General features: G+C 35.9%; 1 protein-coding gene across 1 annotated transcript in view; it reads left to right on the top strand.

Moving 5' to 3' along the window:
• Positions 1–16438, top strand: part of LOC103703848 (cyclin-dependent kinase E-1-like) — a 39102-nt gene that overhangs the window by 20295 nt on the left and 2369 nt on the right. The window contains exons 6-13 of the mRNA XM_039120480.1: positions 567–636; positions 768–862; positions 1009–1042; positions 1123–1207; positions 1303–1380; positions 12195–12242; positions 14938–14970; positions 15166–15305. Coding sequence (XP_038976408.1) covers positions 567–636; positions 768–862; positions 1009–1042; positions 1123–1207; positions 1303–1380; positions 12195–12242; positions 14938–14970; positions 15166–15305 — 583 coding nt within the window. The remainder of the gene's footprint in view (positions 1–566; positions 637–767; positions 863–1008; positions 1043–1122; positions 1208–1302; positions 1381–12194; positions 12243–14937; positions 14971–15165; positions 15306–16438) is intronic.

Consider the following 16438-nt stretch of genomic DNA (forward strand, 5'->3'; position numbering starts at 1 on the left):
TGGGTCGACTCAAGTTTCATTTGGGTCGACCCTCTCAGGGTTTCCAGAGAACTATTTTCTTGAGGCTTGAGGATTGGGTCGACTCATCCTTTACTTGGGTCGACCCAAGTACTTTTCATCCGTGCCATTTTTTGCAGAAGTGTGCCAGATGGTTTCTTGATGTGCCGGGGTCGACTCAATCAATCTTGGGGTCGACTCAATCTACACTTTGTTGCAACTTAAGGTTAGATTCATCTATATAATCAATGAAATAAACTTTAAGCAATTTTGAATATATGTCATGGTAGTGCTACATACTCCAAACAATGAAAATTACTATTGTCCACTTAAGAGTATGTCTCACTTGAAGCTTTGCCGAATTAGAATTTAGAATTCACTATCCCTTTCCTATCGCAAATTTTATCTCATTAATAATCAATGAAATGCATCTTTATCTCATTATACTAATGTATCGAGAGTGACGGACTTATTAATGATGTATCAAGTTAACTTGTAACATACTCTTAATCATTGTATTAATCATCAAAATACCACTATCATCCTCACTAGGATATGCAAATTGACAGGTTGTGGTAACTATTTGGTATCGTGCTCCTGAGCTACTACTTGGAGCAAAACACTATACAAGTGCTGTTGGTATCCTGACACTTCATAAAAAGCTGATTTAACATTGCTAATTGACTAAATCTTTAGTATTTGTCAGCACTTGTCTTCAACTTTGGCCAATCGGTGCTTATTAGTAAAACAATCTTCTTAATAGCATATAGATATGTGGGCTGTTGGATGCATTTTTGCTGAGCTACTAACTCTGAAACCATTGTTTCAAGGGGTGGAAGTCAAAGCTACTCCTAACCCATTTCAGGTATTATTGATTTTTGTTGAAAATGATTTGCATTTTGCTGCCTTCTTATTTTATATTTCTCTCTGATACGGCATCTTGGACGCTAGAGTGGTTTGTTTATCTAATTTTGTTTCTGGTGCTTCTAACATTTAAACATTTTTCCCCAGCTCGACCAGTTGGACAAGATTTTTAAGGTCTTAGGTAAGAATGTATGGTCAGTTTCCAGTTATTCTTTACTATGCTTCTTGCAGAAATATGGTATGAGAAATCATTCATCACAGGGCACCCTACACCTGACAAGTGGCCTACTCTAGTGAATCTTCCATACTGGCAAAACGATCAACAACATATACAAGGACATAAGTAGTAAGTCTTATCGTTGACTTAGAAGAAAATCAATGTTAATATTTATATAAAGTTACTAATTTGTGTTTTTTAAACTTATGTGTTGCCATGTACAGTGACAACCCTAGTCTCCATAGCTATGTTCATTTACCACAGAAGAATCCTGCTTGTGATCTCCTTTCAAAGATGCTTGAGTATGTAAAGTAATCTAATTTATGGAGAATTATTCTTGTATTCTTGGTACTTAGATGTTTCAGAAATCCATGTCATCTTGTATTCTATAGATATATGATCTTGTCATTTTTGTTTGCAAGTTCGATCTTTTTTGTAGATGTATATATTATATGAGCTAGTTGGCCTCGCTAATGAGATAATATCAATTGTTGAAGTTTCTATGGTGCATAAACCGGTAATTTAATGTCCTGAGTTTGTTTTTATCAATATTATTTTGTTTCTTTTTTAAAACTTACTATCGCCTAAACTTAATGCAACTGTTGGTTAGTGAGAAAGAGAAAGTGAACAAAACATTCTGTTGGCTAGTAGAGATGGGGACCTTGTAAAAGGCCCAATGGAGTTTACACATGAACAAATTTAACCTTCCGCCTTTTTTGATAAATACATATCTCATGTGACCTATATTGCAAAAGGTTTCTTTTCTTTTTGATTTTTTGACTTTAAGGACATACATGGGTTCTAGGAGTTGATGTTAGGTTCTTTGATTCTTGGTGCATGATGGTAGATCCCATTAGAATCTTTTTCTTTTATTATTTGGTTGTTATATTTTCTATTGTTTTTATGCATCTTGGTGCAATTAAATGACAACGTGTCAACTGCTATTTAAAATGACATCTTTGGAGAATTGTAATAATTAGTCAAACCAAAGGAGTAAATGGACTGTAGATAGCGGGAAAACAATTCGAAGTTGAGAAGCTAGAAAAAATTTCAATGGAATTTGAAAAATATATAGTTCTATTATTTCGGAGTCAATGTACATTAGAATTGACTGAAAGATAAATTATAAAAATTAGATAGACAGAACAAAGATATTTATCATTATATTGTATAATTGCCGCATGTAGGAGAGATTTAGGGAATTTTTTTATGTATAATAAGGGGGCTATTGATGTTGAAAGGATTAGAATGTTTAGCAATAAAGAGAGTATGAAAATATAAATGAGCATTTAAAATGAGAAGCGTATTGGGATGGCTTGTGATTGTGGGATAACACTAAGTAGCAAAGTTTGGAAACTCAGTTTCCTTTTTGGTTTCGGTCAAACCTGTCAATTATTAGTTTCAGTATTTCAGCAGTTAAAGTCTGAATTTCAAAGTTTCAGTCAAATGAAAGGGAAAAAATAGAAATTAAAAAGTAAAGCATGCCAAGGAAAGACATAACACAAATTTTTGGGTTATTTTGTGTTCTTTGGAATTGTAAGATCCTTCAAAAACACTTGATGTCTTATTCCTCCATGACAATCAAATTTTTCAGATTTTTCATGCTAAATTTGCTGGATGGTATCCTAGATTGAGGAGCAAGGAAATTGACTTTTTCATTTGTTTTTTCTAGAGAGTGAAGGCTTTGCAGCTTTTTCTCCAACCTAAAGTAGCCTGTATTAAATAGACTTGATAAAGAAGCTCTCACGGCTGATACATTCATTGAGTATTTGAGGAGCATGAATTCATTTAAGTGGAAACTGGGAAGACAATTTCATGAAAACTTCTTATTACTGAAGAAATTCACTTTAGAAAAATTTATAAATTAGAAAGGAAGACTACAATTGCTAGGAGTAATACATGTAGACAAGGAACATTATTTTGTGAGTCAAGTTCCCTTCTTTGAGCTTTGGAAATGACCTGGCACTGATGTTGCATAGACTTAAAGAAATAAAGAAATGACTCTCTCTTTCTCTCTATATGTATATATTTCTATGTAAATAAATCCATGGCATCTCCATTGGTCAGTTCTGGCCGAAACTGCCTAAAACTGGCAGAACCTAAGATAAAGGTTTAGTTTCAGCTTGGATTTCCATTGAAAGTGATTTATTTTGGCCTGAACAGATCAGTTTTGCCTGAAACTTAAAAGTTAGAATGATTGGTAGATCATAGAGCACTCATTGGTAGAGGATAAGCAAGGCTAGAGGTGGACCCATAAGGTTATATTTAATAAACGAGTTATATAATTAGGAAGAATAGAATTAAAAATGAATGCATAAGAGGAACCATCGGTTTTGCAAAATGAAAGATGAAGTGATAATGAATAATTGATAAATTCATTTATGTGAAGAATGGAAGCCCAGATAAGAAAAAAGGTCTAGATTTGTTTAAGAGAGATGTGAGAGTGTAGGGAAAGACTGAAATAAACTTGATTGAGAAGATTTTGATGGTTATTAGATAAAGCTTGCATCTGAGGAGGTGATTTTTCAGAGGGAGTGTTTTGATGCTTCCTTATGCTGTATGTGGATAGCATGTGCATGAGATCACAAATTATAAACTCATTTGCCGGATGGGTGGTATTATTCTCACCAGAGTGATATCCTCCAGGCTTATTATTATATGGGATTGTGGAAGCAATTCAAAAGTGTTGGGCATAAGCTCTACACTTGACTTTAATTAGGTTCACGATTTCATGAACCAATTATAATAGAGTTCAAAAATTCATGCATGAGATCAAGGGGGTCACAATTGCACTAGATGTAGGGTCAGGACATCTAATTATTACCTACCTGGATTTCTATAGTTCTTAGGTACATGCAACCCAACCACACCAGAGCCTACTTCAAGTACCAAGTGTTCTATCAGTTTTTGGTCTCTAGGAAGTTGATGTACATGCATGCCTCAAAGGAGGTCCACATCATTTGCAAGGACTTCTTTTCCACTAAGGATTTCCCCAGGTTTAATATACTCCATCTCTATCTCAAGATGAGTCTAGAAGGGATTAGAGAGATCGATTAGAATACCAAGGCTTGATAATAAGTAGCGGAATTTCGTTTTTCTAATATTAAAACCCAAGCCTTCATATGGATTCTCTTCTAGGAAGGAGATTCCGAGTTTCTAAGCCCTTGTTAAAACTCTGCCTAAGACTTTCTCACCATGGCTCTTTCTCAACGCTTATCTTTTGTTCTCCTCGCTAGCTTGGCCTCTCTCTTACTATAAATAGAGATACGAGGCAGCCCCACAGAAGTGAACTTATTTAGCAAGTTCTATACCTCGCTGCCATATCAACAAGCACTGAAGAAAGGCATGCGACAAGGTGTTGAACCCTCAACATTGTCTCTTTGCTTAAGGCTTAAGGCTGCTAGTGTTGAGAAGAAGAGGAAGATGGGTCGCTGCTGCTGAAGGATTTTGAGACTCACCATCTATAGAGCACAGGAGGAGGTAAGCCTTTCTCTCTCTCTCTCTTCTCCCCTCCATGGATGTCCCATTTAATGGTTGGGGCTTGAGTATCTTAAACAGCAACTCTCTCTCCCACATATCTCTCTCTCTGTCCCCCCCCCCCCCCCCCCCCCCCCCCCCCTCTCTTCTCTTTCCTGTCCCGTGACATTAGATATGGGTTTTTACCATGTAACAACTAATCCATGCATCCAGGAGTCGATGCATAAAACATGATGTAAAAGGATCGTTTTAGCCATGTATATATGAAGCTCGTGGTGCCCCTCCCATCCCATGCATAATGACTGGGGATGACCATGACATGATGTCTTGCCATGCTAGCCATTGGTCGTCACCTTCATGCAAAGACCTAGGAATGGTTGATGCAGCAACCTATCTTTATTATTTACATCATAAGAAAAAGGAACAGCGAAGGAGAGATGAAGGTCATGGATTATGTAACCCATGCATGTCCCCATCTAATCAAACACAAACCAAGATGAGGTTGCTGATTGGGTCGAGCCCTCATAACATTCATGTGAGTTCGTTATCCTTCTTGTTATCAATATCAAGATCGTGTGCCAACTTCATCATCACTTGTGACCTAAAAGTTCAAACTAGCTGCTTCTCCTTTTCCCATGCAAGCTAAGGCTGGGCGTGTGCTGAGCCTGAGTTACATGATAGCTCACGTCATTATGATTGCTCATGAAGGCTGTTATGCTAAACCATCAATTTTGATTTTCATAACCCCTGTTTGTAGTGGCAATTTTTGTTTTCTAGTTGATTGCAGGCTGAAGATCATAATCCTGATGTGTTTGCATGTTGGGTCGAGAAACTATGTTTACTGCTTATTCAGCAACGACAACCAATTCCCGTATATATAATTTTGTTTTTTGCAGGTCCGATAGGACATCTACTCAAAGACTTCGTAAGAAGACCTAGGAAACATCTTTGCCTCCAATTTTTTCCAGATCTAATGGAAGATCTGTGATTTCTGGCCTTTGCAATCTAGATCTTGAAATTGGATGCTTTGCATGCCTGTAGGAGACCAAAAGTTTTCTGAGAGTTGGAGTATACTGTTTTATCAATCTGATCAGACGTCTGCTAGAACCATTGGAGTAAAACATACCATACTTCTTTGAAGGTTTTAAATCCCGTGGGATGGAGCTGTTCCAGTTTCCAATGGAATGGGACACGCCGCCGCCCCGCCCCATCCTAACACTTGAGACAGGGGATATCCCGAGACTTGCCGATTGGGATGTTGTGATAGAGGACTGTCCCACGCTCAGGATGGTACTCTAACCTGAATGTCCCATGGGACGTCACATGAGGACTTGAGTCCATGCTTCCATTTATATTTCAGCCTAATCTAACGGCAGATTTGGGAGTTATAGCTTCGAGATTCTAGTTCATTGAAATTTGAAACTGTATTTGAGGCTGTTTGCAGCAACCTGTTGATTGTAGGCACTGTAGCAGCTCATGAAACAAAGATTCCATTATAGATCTTGAAAGAAGGCTTGTGGCACTTCATGGCTTCCAATTTTCAGCTCGATCCAATAGTGGATTTTGATCCAGCATCTTTTGAATTCCAGGTTAGCTTGCTTGGAACCTCAGCGGACGTATTGTCATCTGGTTACATATCTACTTCTCAGATCATCTGCGAGTATCTGATTGTGATTCATTAAGAACTTGTCAAAATACACTTAACAGCCTTCCTCAGATCCAAATCCTACAGCGATCTGATGGTTGCTTAGAATTTGACACTTACAACCTTTCATATTAAGGCTGAGTTGAATGCCAGCAGCAGTTACTCCTTCCTTTTGAATCCTAACTCTGATTAGGTTTAACTAAAGCCTAATTTGCTTATTCATAAGGTTCTGATCAAGAGTCTACCCACTAGGTTCAGCTTTAAACCTTGTGAAGAAGTGTTTAAGGTTTGAAACTCTTAAGTCCTATGAGCTATAGGGTTATACCAAACCCTGGATCAAAATTTCATCTATATATGAAATTTCTTATATAACATTCATACTGTATCCTCATTATTATTTAATATATTTTTTTAATTAAAGGATTGTTGATTTTCAGCCACATAAATGGCGGTTGCTCATTAGTCTAAGAGCGTAAATTGATCAAGATTCAAGAACGAATCTTGAGAAACATGGTCCCATATTTACCTGGTATCTCGTTACTTTAAGCCTTGTCTTGCACAAATAGAGTTACTTCTGTCAATAATGCTTCTCTCGTTATGTGGTATCCACAGAAAGTTATTCAGTAACCTAGTTTTGAAGGGATTTCCAGCTTCTCTGGTCTCTCCATTTTTTCCATCTTCACCTCTCTTCTCAACTACAACAAAAGCTTTTATCCCCCAACATGCTGTCCTTTTATAAGGTTACCGGACATTGAGAAAATGGAGAAGCTGCCGATATGACCAAGAATCATGGAACAATAGAAGTTCATAGTTCTTAAAAATGAAAACCATTTATTCTTTTCACCTATCTATAACTTTTAGTGTGTCCTTACTCAAAATTGGGTCGGCCCTCTTTATTCACATTGTTTAACTATTCTATCAAATTGCTGACATTTGAGATACTTATCAGTCATAGACTTTGGTTTGTTATGGTTTGTATTAGTTATTGCTGAGATTTCTCTTGGATAGGAGAGTCAGTGAACTCATGTTGCCTACTTAACAATACAGAGTTTGTATTAGAAGGGATATTTCTGTAAAGTTAATATGCTGTTATCTCTTTCATATTCACATATTTTGCATGGACAATATTAAGGGTGTTAATGTCGGATATTGGTACATAAAGTATTTAATGAAACTGGAGATATCTGGATGTGCACGTTGGAAGGTTTATTCACATATTCTACATATGAAATTAACTGTTTGTATGATTCTCATAAAACCTAAATTAGAGACTGGTATAAGCTCTTAAGTAGCAGCCATTTAGAGCTAAGACAGAACACAAGTAGTTAATTTATAATATTCTACAAATGCCATTGATGCATAGAATTATATAAATTAGGTATCCTAAGTCAAGAATCAGTGCCATCTCTCCATAATAACATTGTTCTGGTCCATGATCTTGTGGGCCAGAGTTAGGAAAAATTATAGGTCTTCGAGTCTTTGAGTTATGGCTGGTAGGAGTTGGTGCTTGTGTTGGCTTATGGTTCTAATTACTCAGTATAAAATTTCTAATAACCAAAATTTTCAATTAACGTTAATGGTTTAAACACTGTTTCCAACAGCTGTTATTGTAATTTCTTTCAATCCTTCATTGTTCTATTAACATCTACATCTGATTCAGCTCTTTTTTTAAGTAATTTTTTTGGTGATAATGTTTTTTAATTAATTTACATATGCAAAGTAATTAATGAATTACTCCACCTAGAAATTTCAGGCACAGGATTTTATTTTATTGTTCCAAAACCATAGAAGAAGAAAAAATTTACTTGCTTTTCCTTTCATTCAAAGATATCGATAAGAAGATTTTTCTCTTTATCTTTTCATAAAATATTTATCAAACTGGTGGATCTTTTTGGTTGTTCCTTACCAGTTGTCTTTCATAAAGGGGTCATGCAGAAAACAAGAAGCTAACAATTTATTTATATTTTATCTTAAGCTGCAAGTTTCTGACTTTAACACTGCATTGTTCATGCAAAATTTCTCAAATGCACTTAAAATTCACCTTTTACATTTTCTTGACCTTAACGGCATATGTTTATTACTTGTTTTTCTTTCTCAAGCTAAATTCTGGGGTTTGGGGTTTGAGATGGGATTTTCTTGCCTTGTAATTAATCTGTACTAGAACTCTACATGTGTAACGCATGCAAGAGGTTACTTGTTGGAAACAAACTAAAATTTTGGGCGTGGAAATAATAGTCTCAGAGACTCTAGACTTGGGGAGCATCATGCTTTGGAAGAAGAATATATAAAGGTTTCCAAACTTAAAACAAATAAGAGGTAGGAAAAAGAAAAGAAAAGAAATTGCGTGAGGCCTGAGGCCTATGGTAGAGTCCCTAGCCCCAAGAGAAATATATAGGTACAAAAGGGTGTCCCAGTGCTTTAGGTATTGGAGTGAACCTTGCATGGCCCAAGTCCAAGCATTTCCATTATAAATATGGTGTTAGATTCTTGCATGTGTGATGCATTTGTCAGTGGTTAGGAAACACATAAGAAAGTGGGGAGCTGGAAAGTAAGGTGTTGGAATGAGTTGTATAAAAGAGTTGGAGCTCTGATCTGTTGTAATCTAATAAATGTACTTGCAATTTTTGGAGTTTCATCTCTCTCTCTCTCTCTGTGTGTGTGTGCGCGCGCGCGCTTGTGTCTCTAAGGTGGAATAAAACAAAGTGCTGTATGTTTTATCTAAGATGGTAATCATTGTAGTAAGATAAAGAGACAAGAAAAGAAAGAAACAGAGAAAGAAAATGGAGTCATTCTTCTTGAAATATGAAAAGCAAAGTTGTAAAGACAGGGAGTCCAACAGCACATGGGCTGGTTCCTTTTTTTATGGGTCTGTCCTTTTTTCTATAACTTTATGCTATCGTATCTTCTTAAGCTGGGGGCTTCTTTATTTACTTATTATGGCGTCAAGATAGATGATTCTAACCTTTAAGGAAAACTTAAAATCAGTTAGTTCTTATTTTGCATCTAATTTTTTTTCTTATTTGATGATCTCAAGTATTGTAATTAAATGCATTCAACAATTGGAAAGTGTTTCGCATAAGAATGTACTTATTTTTTTCCTTTCCGGGTGCAATGAGTTGTTTCTGCCAAGAAATAGCATATGATACGTTTTTATCAGCTATTTATGCACCGCCATGTTATGTAAGTTGCATGGATAAACATAAAAGAGGCACTGTCAGCTTGAAAGATATGTGTTGACATGCTAGAATACATTAGCGGTTTAATTTACGTTATTTGGGTAGTAGCTAGTCACTCTCTTTATTTGTAGGTTGTTAGAGATGTGATTCCGCCTGCCCAACAGATTTTTTGAGTGTCCGTATTTATTTATGCGCATGAAACAACTCGCAGCATGGGTCCTATCTTATTGATATGTTAAAAAAACTCCACTTGAATCATCTGAATTCCGCTTTACTGACAAAACCTAAAAGGAAAAACGAAGCCTAGTGAAAATAGGTCAAACACCCTAGGCTATATCAAAGACACATGCTAATTCCTAAAAATATATAGTTTTTGTATTATATATTATATGTGTGTGTGTCTGTATAACCATAACCATAACCATCCTCTCTTTTTTTCCCAACTATTTATGGTCGGCTTCATGGATCCTCATTCGCCAAGAATTCTTATTTATGGCCACCACTGATATTATTCCAAGTTTCACCATAATTTTTCCTCACAACCCAGCCTCCATCCATGTTACCTTAGGTTTTCCTTTCTTTTTCTAAACGTCTTCAACATAAACTAAACTACCTCTTCTTATTGGGGCCTTCTTAGGTTCTTTTTTTGCTTGCCTATACATCTTAATCAATTTTCCATTACTTTGTCCTTAATCTATCCAATTCCCTACAACTCCTCTAATATATTCATTTCTTAATCTATCCTTTCTAATATGTAAATGCATGCATGCATACATATCCAGATGTACCAGCTTGTTTCTGTCATAGTGTATCGCAGTGGCACTATGCTATGTTTGGATAAAAGTTGAGAGACAGACTACAAACCAGGCACAATCAGATATGCTGTACTTGGTCATTTCATTTTTAACATGCTCATTTTCTTTTCTTTGTTAATTTCCTGTAGTCATGCTAGCTCATGTTAAAGTGTGTGTTAGATATCTATGAATATATCCATACATTCATACATACATGCATATCTATGCACATGCAATGCATGTGAATATGAATGTATGTATATATTCATAGATAATAACACACACTTTAACATGAGCTAGCATGTAAAAATGAAATGACCAAGTATAGGATATCCGATTGTGCCTTTTTGTAGTCTCTCCACTTTTATCCAAACATTAGTATAGTGTCACTGCGATACTCTAAGATAGAAACGAAGCTGGTACGTCCTGATATGGGTCAGTTTTGATACACCCCTTTCTCTTGTGTTAGAAACCACGTGTCACAGCCATGTTTCAGTTTATGTGTTGGAACTGTATGATGTGGACCCATGCATAAATCCTTGGTTTTCACATGGTTCATCATTAGTTAATTACTTGATGGATTTCGTTTATCTCTTGAACCATATCATTTCTTTTGATCAAAAAGCTGAATTCTCAATACATCTTAGTCTGCAATAGTGTACTTTTCTTACAATAACTTCTTTGTGCCACATGCACTGGGGTTTAAAGGTCCACTTTCTATAAATTGGGCTTTTGTTCTTCATTTTATTTAAGGTGATCTTGCTTCATCCTGATATATGATTCAATTCAAGTTGAAGGTCATCCATAGCATATTTTTCATCTTGTATAATGAATTTAGTGGAACAGCTTCCCCATTTACTATGACTGTAAATCTTAGTATTGTTATGTTTCTTGGTATCTTTTGTTTTATTAGATACCAAATATATCAATTTGTTTTACAAAATCTCCTACCCTTTTTTGTCTTTAGTTGCTTAATCAAATATTGGTAAGAAATTTATAATGTAGTTTCATATTATTATGTATCTGGACATTTGTTATTATTTTCTTGATTTTGATCATCTTATTTTCCTTCTTTTTATTGTATGTGGTCTTTCTAGAGATCTTTAAGTGAATTAAAATAAAAAGTAGTTGTTAGAAGAAGATTTTATGCGACTTATTGGTTGTTTGGAGAATGAATCTTTTCTTTAACATTGTTTCTTTATTTATGTGCTTCATTCATTTACTACTTGAACAACCATAAAACTCCAAGGTAATACTATGTATTTTTGCTGGTATAATATAATACTAGGTGTTCAACCAAGGTATGCGGTATTGTATCAGCACCCGTACCGGTTGGCTGACGGTGGGTACGGTACCATGCTGTATCATTCCGGTGAGTACTGACAATGGAAATCTGGTGAGGGAGGGGGAGAGGGAGAAGGATAGAGAAGAAAAAAGAGAGGGAGGGAGGGAGGGAGGGATGTTGGGAGAGGGGAGGGAGAAGGGGGCTCGAAAGCCTTCATCTCCTCAAATTCTCCCCATGGTGCGCCTCTGTTTTGAAAAGAAACAGGGCTTTGCCCGAATTTTTTTTGTGATTTTTAAGTGAAGCACTAAAAAACTAAAAAAAATACAAAAAAAAGGTAGAGCCCCTCTTTCGTTTCAAAACAGGGGTGCCCCATGCAGCCCCTGTGGAGACCTGAGGAGGAGAGGAGGGCTTTCAAGCCCCTCTCCCGGCATCTCTCCCTCTCCCTCCCTCCTCTCCCTCTCCCTCTCCCTCTCCCTCCCTCCCTCTCTTTTTTTCTCTCCTCCCTCTCCCTTGTTTCGCTAGATTTCTCGAACCAAGAGATTGAACATACTAGTCTAACCCTACTACAGCTCGGTACAACCCTTGAACTAGGCAAGTCGGGGTGATACAACATTCCTAGTTTCCAACTTTTCACATTAATGTTAGATTGCTTTATGCATCCTGTTCCAATTTATAATGATACTGATAGAGCAAGTAACATGTTTCCATCATTTATCAACTTTCGCATTCTTCCTTGTAGATATGATCCTCGAAAGCGTATAACTGCAGCACAAGCTTTGGAGCATGAGTAATGATCAAACTTCTATACTTCTTATATTAAATTTCTTATCTGCTTTTATTGTAGTAGTCAATGACTATTTTATTGATTCCCTTTTTTTGTTCGTCTGCCATGGTTTGACTCCCTTAGGTGCAGAAGCTAGCCATGAAGGGGGATAGGAATGTAGGTGTCAATACTTGATTAAACAAAATCCCACATAGTGGGAATTATGTTTACTATGATTTTATATCAGTTAACTTCATCAGCCTGCTGTTCTCGTAGCAACATAAATATGTTTGAATATATCAGGATTTGAGGAGTGTGAATCTGCATTCTGGACATATTAAGGAACATTTTCTGCAAGGAGGCATAAAATGTTTGACCTATTTTTCTTGTATTATTTGAACTTTGAAGTGATGAATATATTAAGATTCCAGCATGAAGTCCTAATATTATATCAGATTCAGTTACTAACAGTTACATCAGCTCTAGAAAGGCAGCCTTCATGTTTGTTACATGCTACACCTTCCATCTTGGTTTTTTTAAATGCATAATTGTTTTTAACTTGCTACTCGGAAACCTTAACTTATATATCCTAGTAAACTGCTAGATGCTGAGTTCTCATGATCAGCCAAACTTGGAACTTTCTGTACTGTTTATTGTAAATAGCAATTAATATATCTTGCTATGGAGAACTTAAACCTTATCTCACTAGTCCTTGAACTAGTTACCCAGTCAATTTTAAAATTTTAGCAACCACGGAATGGAGGCTGGTTTATTAGGGATCATTTTACTGAAAGGGAATAAATCTCATTTCAAGTTTTCATTTATAAGGCTAAGACAAATTCTTAGTTTGTGCAGCTTGTATATTGTTAAGGCTTTTCATCTAAGGTCTAATGTAAATTCTAGCTTTAGGTTAATGATAGGAAAAGTGTGTATACTGTGGGCAAAGTCTCTCTTTTGCTTCCTTTATTGCTAATTGTTTGTTTTAGATTATGATAGAGAGCCTAGGTAAGAGGAGTTCCATAACAATCCTTAATTTAGTGCAGGTAGCATTGAGAAGACTACTTGGCGAGGACAAAAGGGTGAAATTTTGTGGGTTTTGAGGGCCTTGTTGAGACAGTGTGAAAGGTGAAAACTTGCACATGGACCAGTAGAAGTTTTAAGCAGTCTCTCTCTGATTATTATCAATGAGTTGTTGGGAGTACTTTTTCAAGGCCTGTATCCTGGAATTACCTCACAACCTCATCTTTCTTTTTGCACAAAGATGAAAGTATGTTGTATTTTAAGAACTGGGAATCTTGACTGCAGCAAACCCTACTGGTACTCAATTGGGGAGGCATCGATTTTCTTATGTTAGAAGGAAATTTACAATATTAATTGGTGATAATGTGGTAGAATTATTTCCATGGCAACTGGACAAAAGCTGTGAAGAATTTTCAGAATATACACATTGACTGATTGAAGGAGCAAAAATACTCAATAATTGATGGTCTATCATACAGAGGTTTAGGAAACACCATGAACTCTTAAATCCGTGGTAATTCCTTAAGGAATCTGTTGTAACTTCCTAGTGTGCTTAGAGGTATGTTTTTAATTTCACTCTTGTTGACATTACATTCTGCAATAGTCTTCACTCTTCATTCTAGGTGCTTCATTGTAGCTTGTTTAATGAACACACAAGCATGGTCTTTCTAGGTCTGAATTTCTTTTTCCATGTGAACTTGATTACCACATTTGGGCTGACTGGTTCGTTGGAAAATTCTATTAATTATTTTTGGCATGTGCCTTTTTTTTAATATTTGACTAGGCCCAAAGCTAATATTGGAGGTTGTCAATGCTGAAGATTATGCCTACGCCGTTGGGGAGTTTTATAAGCTATCTTCAGTCACCAAGGATAAATCTCAAAACCTGATTATGACATATTAACCTTCAGTAGGTCTTATTAAACAATTTGATTGCCTATGTGGATCCTGCCTTTTTATTTTTCTCTGTGTCAAGTCTTTTCTTTTGAAATTGGTGTCTATCTGCTGCACCATGTCTTGAAATCTTGGCCTAAATAAACACTTAAGCAACAAACACAACAGATTGGTGTCTTCAAATTGATCACCAAGTAGAGTCAAACCAGTTACAAGCAGAATGCAGATGCTCTCATTACCATGTGTTAGGTCATGCAATTGTCATAATATGCTTGTAAAGCAAATCATTTTCATATCACTTATATCCTTTTGTCTTGAAAGATGTATAATACTATCTATACTGAGCTTCTTATATCGATCAATTATTTTGCCCGCGTTCTGAAAGGAAACAGAATGTCATGAACTTGTATATTTTGCTAAAAGATGTAGATCCATAGCCCAAGCTCTGATAAACCATATGGAATGTCATGTGGAACGAGGTATGGAGAAATGTTAAAAGAACACACACTGGAACTTACCTTAATCTGAGTTCTGCAGCCTTGGGGCGGCTGGAAGATTGATAGAAATAATTCTAATATTTTGCTTCAGTGAGTAGGTAGAATTTCTAACATTTGAGTTTGAGTTATTATAAAGATACTTTAATCTTTGTAAATCATGGTTTGTGTATTATGTAAGAGATGTTTGGAATTTCTTGTCCGATATATTTGAGACAATGGTTTTGTTTGGTTCTTTGTTGAATGAGCAAAGGTATTTATTTCATGCCTACTTCTGAATGGTATTGGCCTTAATATTTTCCTTTTTTCCAGGTTCTTTCGGATGGATCCTCTGCCAGGACGCAAGTAAGTTATTTTTAATTCATATCCACATAAACTAGTTTTTAGCTAGTATCGGACTATTTCAACTAGTGTAGCTATGCTGTCAATACATGATAACATAGTGTTGTTTAATGGATTATGAGGATAAATAAGACATGCATTCTTCCATATAATTATAATTTAAGTATTTAACCATGTATATATGGCATTGATACTCAGTGCACTGGTGCCATCCCATCCAGGAGAGAAAGCTGTGAATTACCCTGCACGTCCAGTTGACACCACTACAGATTTTGCAAGAACAACCAGCATGCAACCTTCTCAACCGGTATTATGGGAGAACTTGAATCTCAAACCATGTCAGAAATTCTTTATTTTAAGTTGTAACTATGTTCAAAATAAGGTTTAAAAATATATTACAATTGTATGGTTCATCCCATAAATGTGCTGTACTATGTTACCCTGCAGGAAATAGTCGAGAAAATGCATGTATTAAAAGACATCATAAAAAAAATAAGTCAAAGTTCTAAAATGTTTACTGAATCTTAGACAGTGGCTTGAAAATGTCTTCATTTCATCATCAACATAATACCTGACTCATATTAGCATATAATATGCTACATCCTTACAAATGTGCCTTGTGGATGCTGATAACATCAATTGGAAACACAAGTAACCATGTCATCTTAAGCAATACCAAACTCAATACCAATTGCAAAGGAATGTTAATGTTACTTTGTTAAGGATGCAGATGATACAGAAAAACGATAGTAGGATACATCTTCCAAGAAGTTTGGCATTGGTCTTGTATTCTTAATGAATATCCATAACAATCAACTAGGCTAACAGGTGGATCTACACTAAAAGGTTTCTGACTTCATAGAATTGATGTGTTTGACCCTCCCAAGATGAGTGTTCATAAGTTTTAAGTCAAAAAACTAGTGTGTATCTTCTGATATTGAATGGTTATTCAAACTTAGTCATGGCTGAAATCAAGAAAGTGCCCTCTCCTTTTCTATGTGCTTTTTCCTAACCCATCTAAGAAAAAATTCTGCCAGAGAATACCAAAAGAGGAGAGTTTATATTTGTTATGGCTAGAGATGTTTCTACAATTCTCCATCTTTGTACTAATAGCTTATTCAGCAGGATGTGCTCACATACATTGAACTTGTATGCATGCTTAAGTTGTCAGCTGTTTACTTGACTGGTTCATGAATTTAGGATGGTTTCTAGGAATTGAACTTCTTTTGTGTAAAAATCTCTTTAATAGTAGCATATTATGGTGTTAAGTTTTTGGTTGCTCTGACCTATTTGTGCAGTTGATTTTATTGAATCTTTATTGTTCTTGATGTTACTCAACAGACTAACAGGTAATTGGCAATAGCGCATAAATAGTAAGCATGGATGTTGTGTCCTAGCACTGATTTTGCAAGAGTTGGTATTATTACTGAACCACGTTTTATTCTGTTTGATGTGGACACTTCTACCAGCT

This window comes from Phoenix dactylifera, unplaced genomic scaffold, assembly GCF_009389715.1.
Source record: "Phoenix dactylifera cultivar Barhee BC4 unplaced genomic scaffold, palm_55x_up_171113_PBpolish2nd_filt_p 000808F, whole genome shotgun sequence".
Lineage (NCBI taxonomy): Eukaryota > Viridiplantae > Streptophyta > Magnoliopsida > Arecales > Arecaceae > Phoenix > Phoenix dactylifera.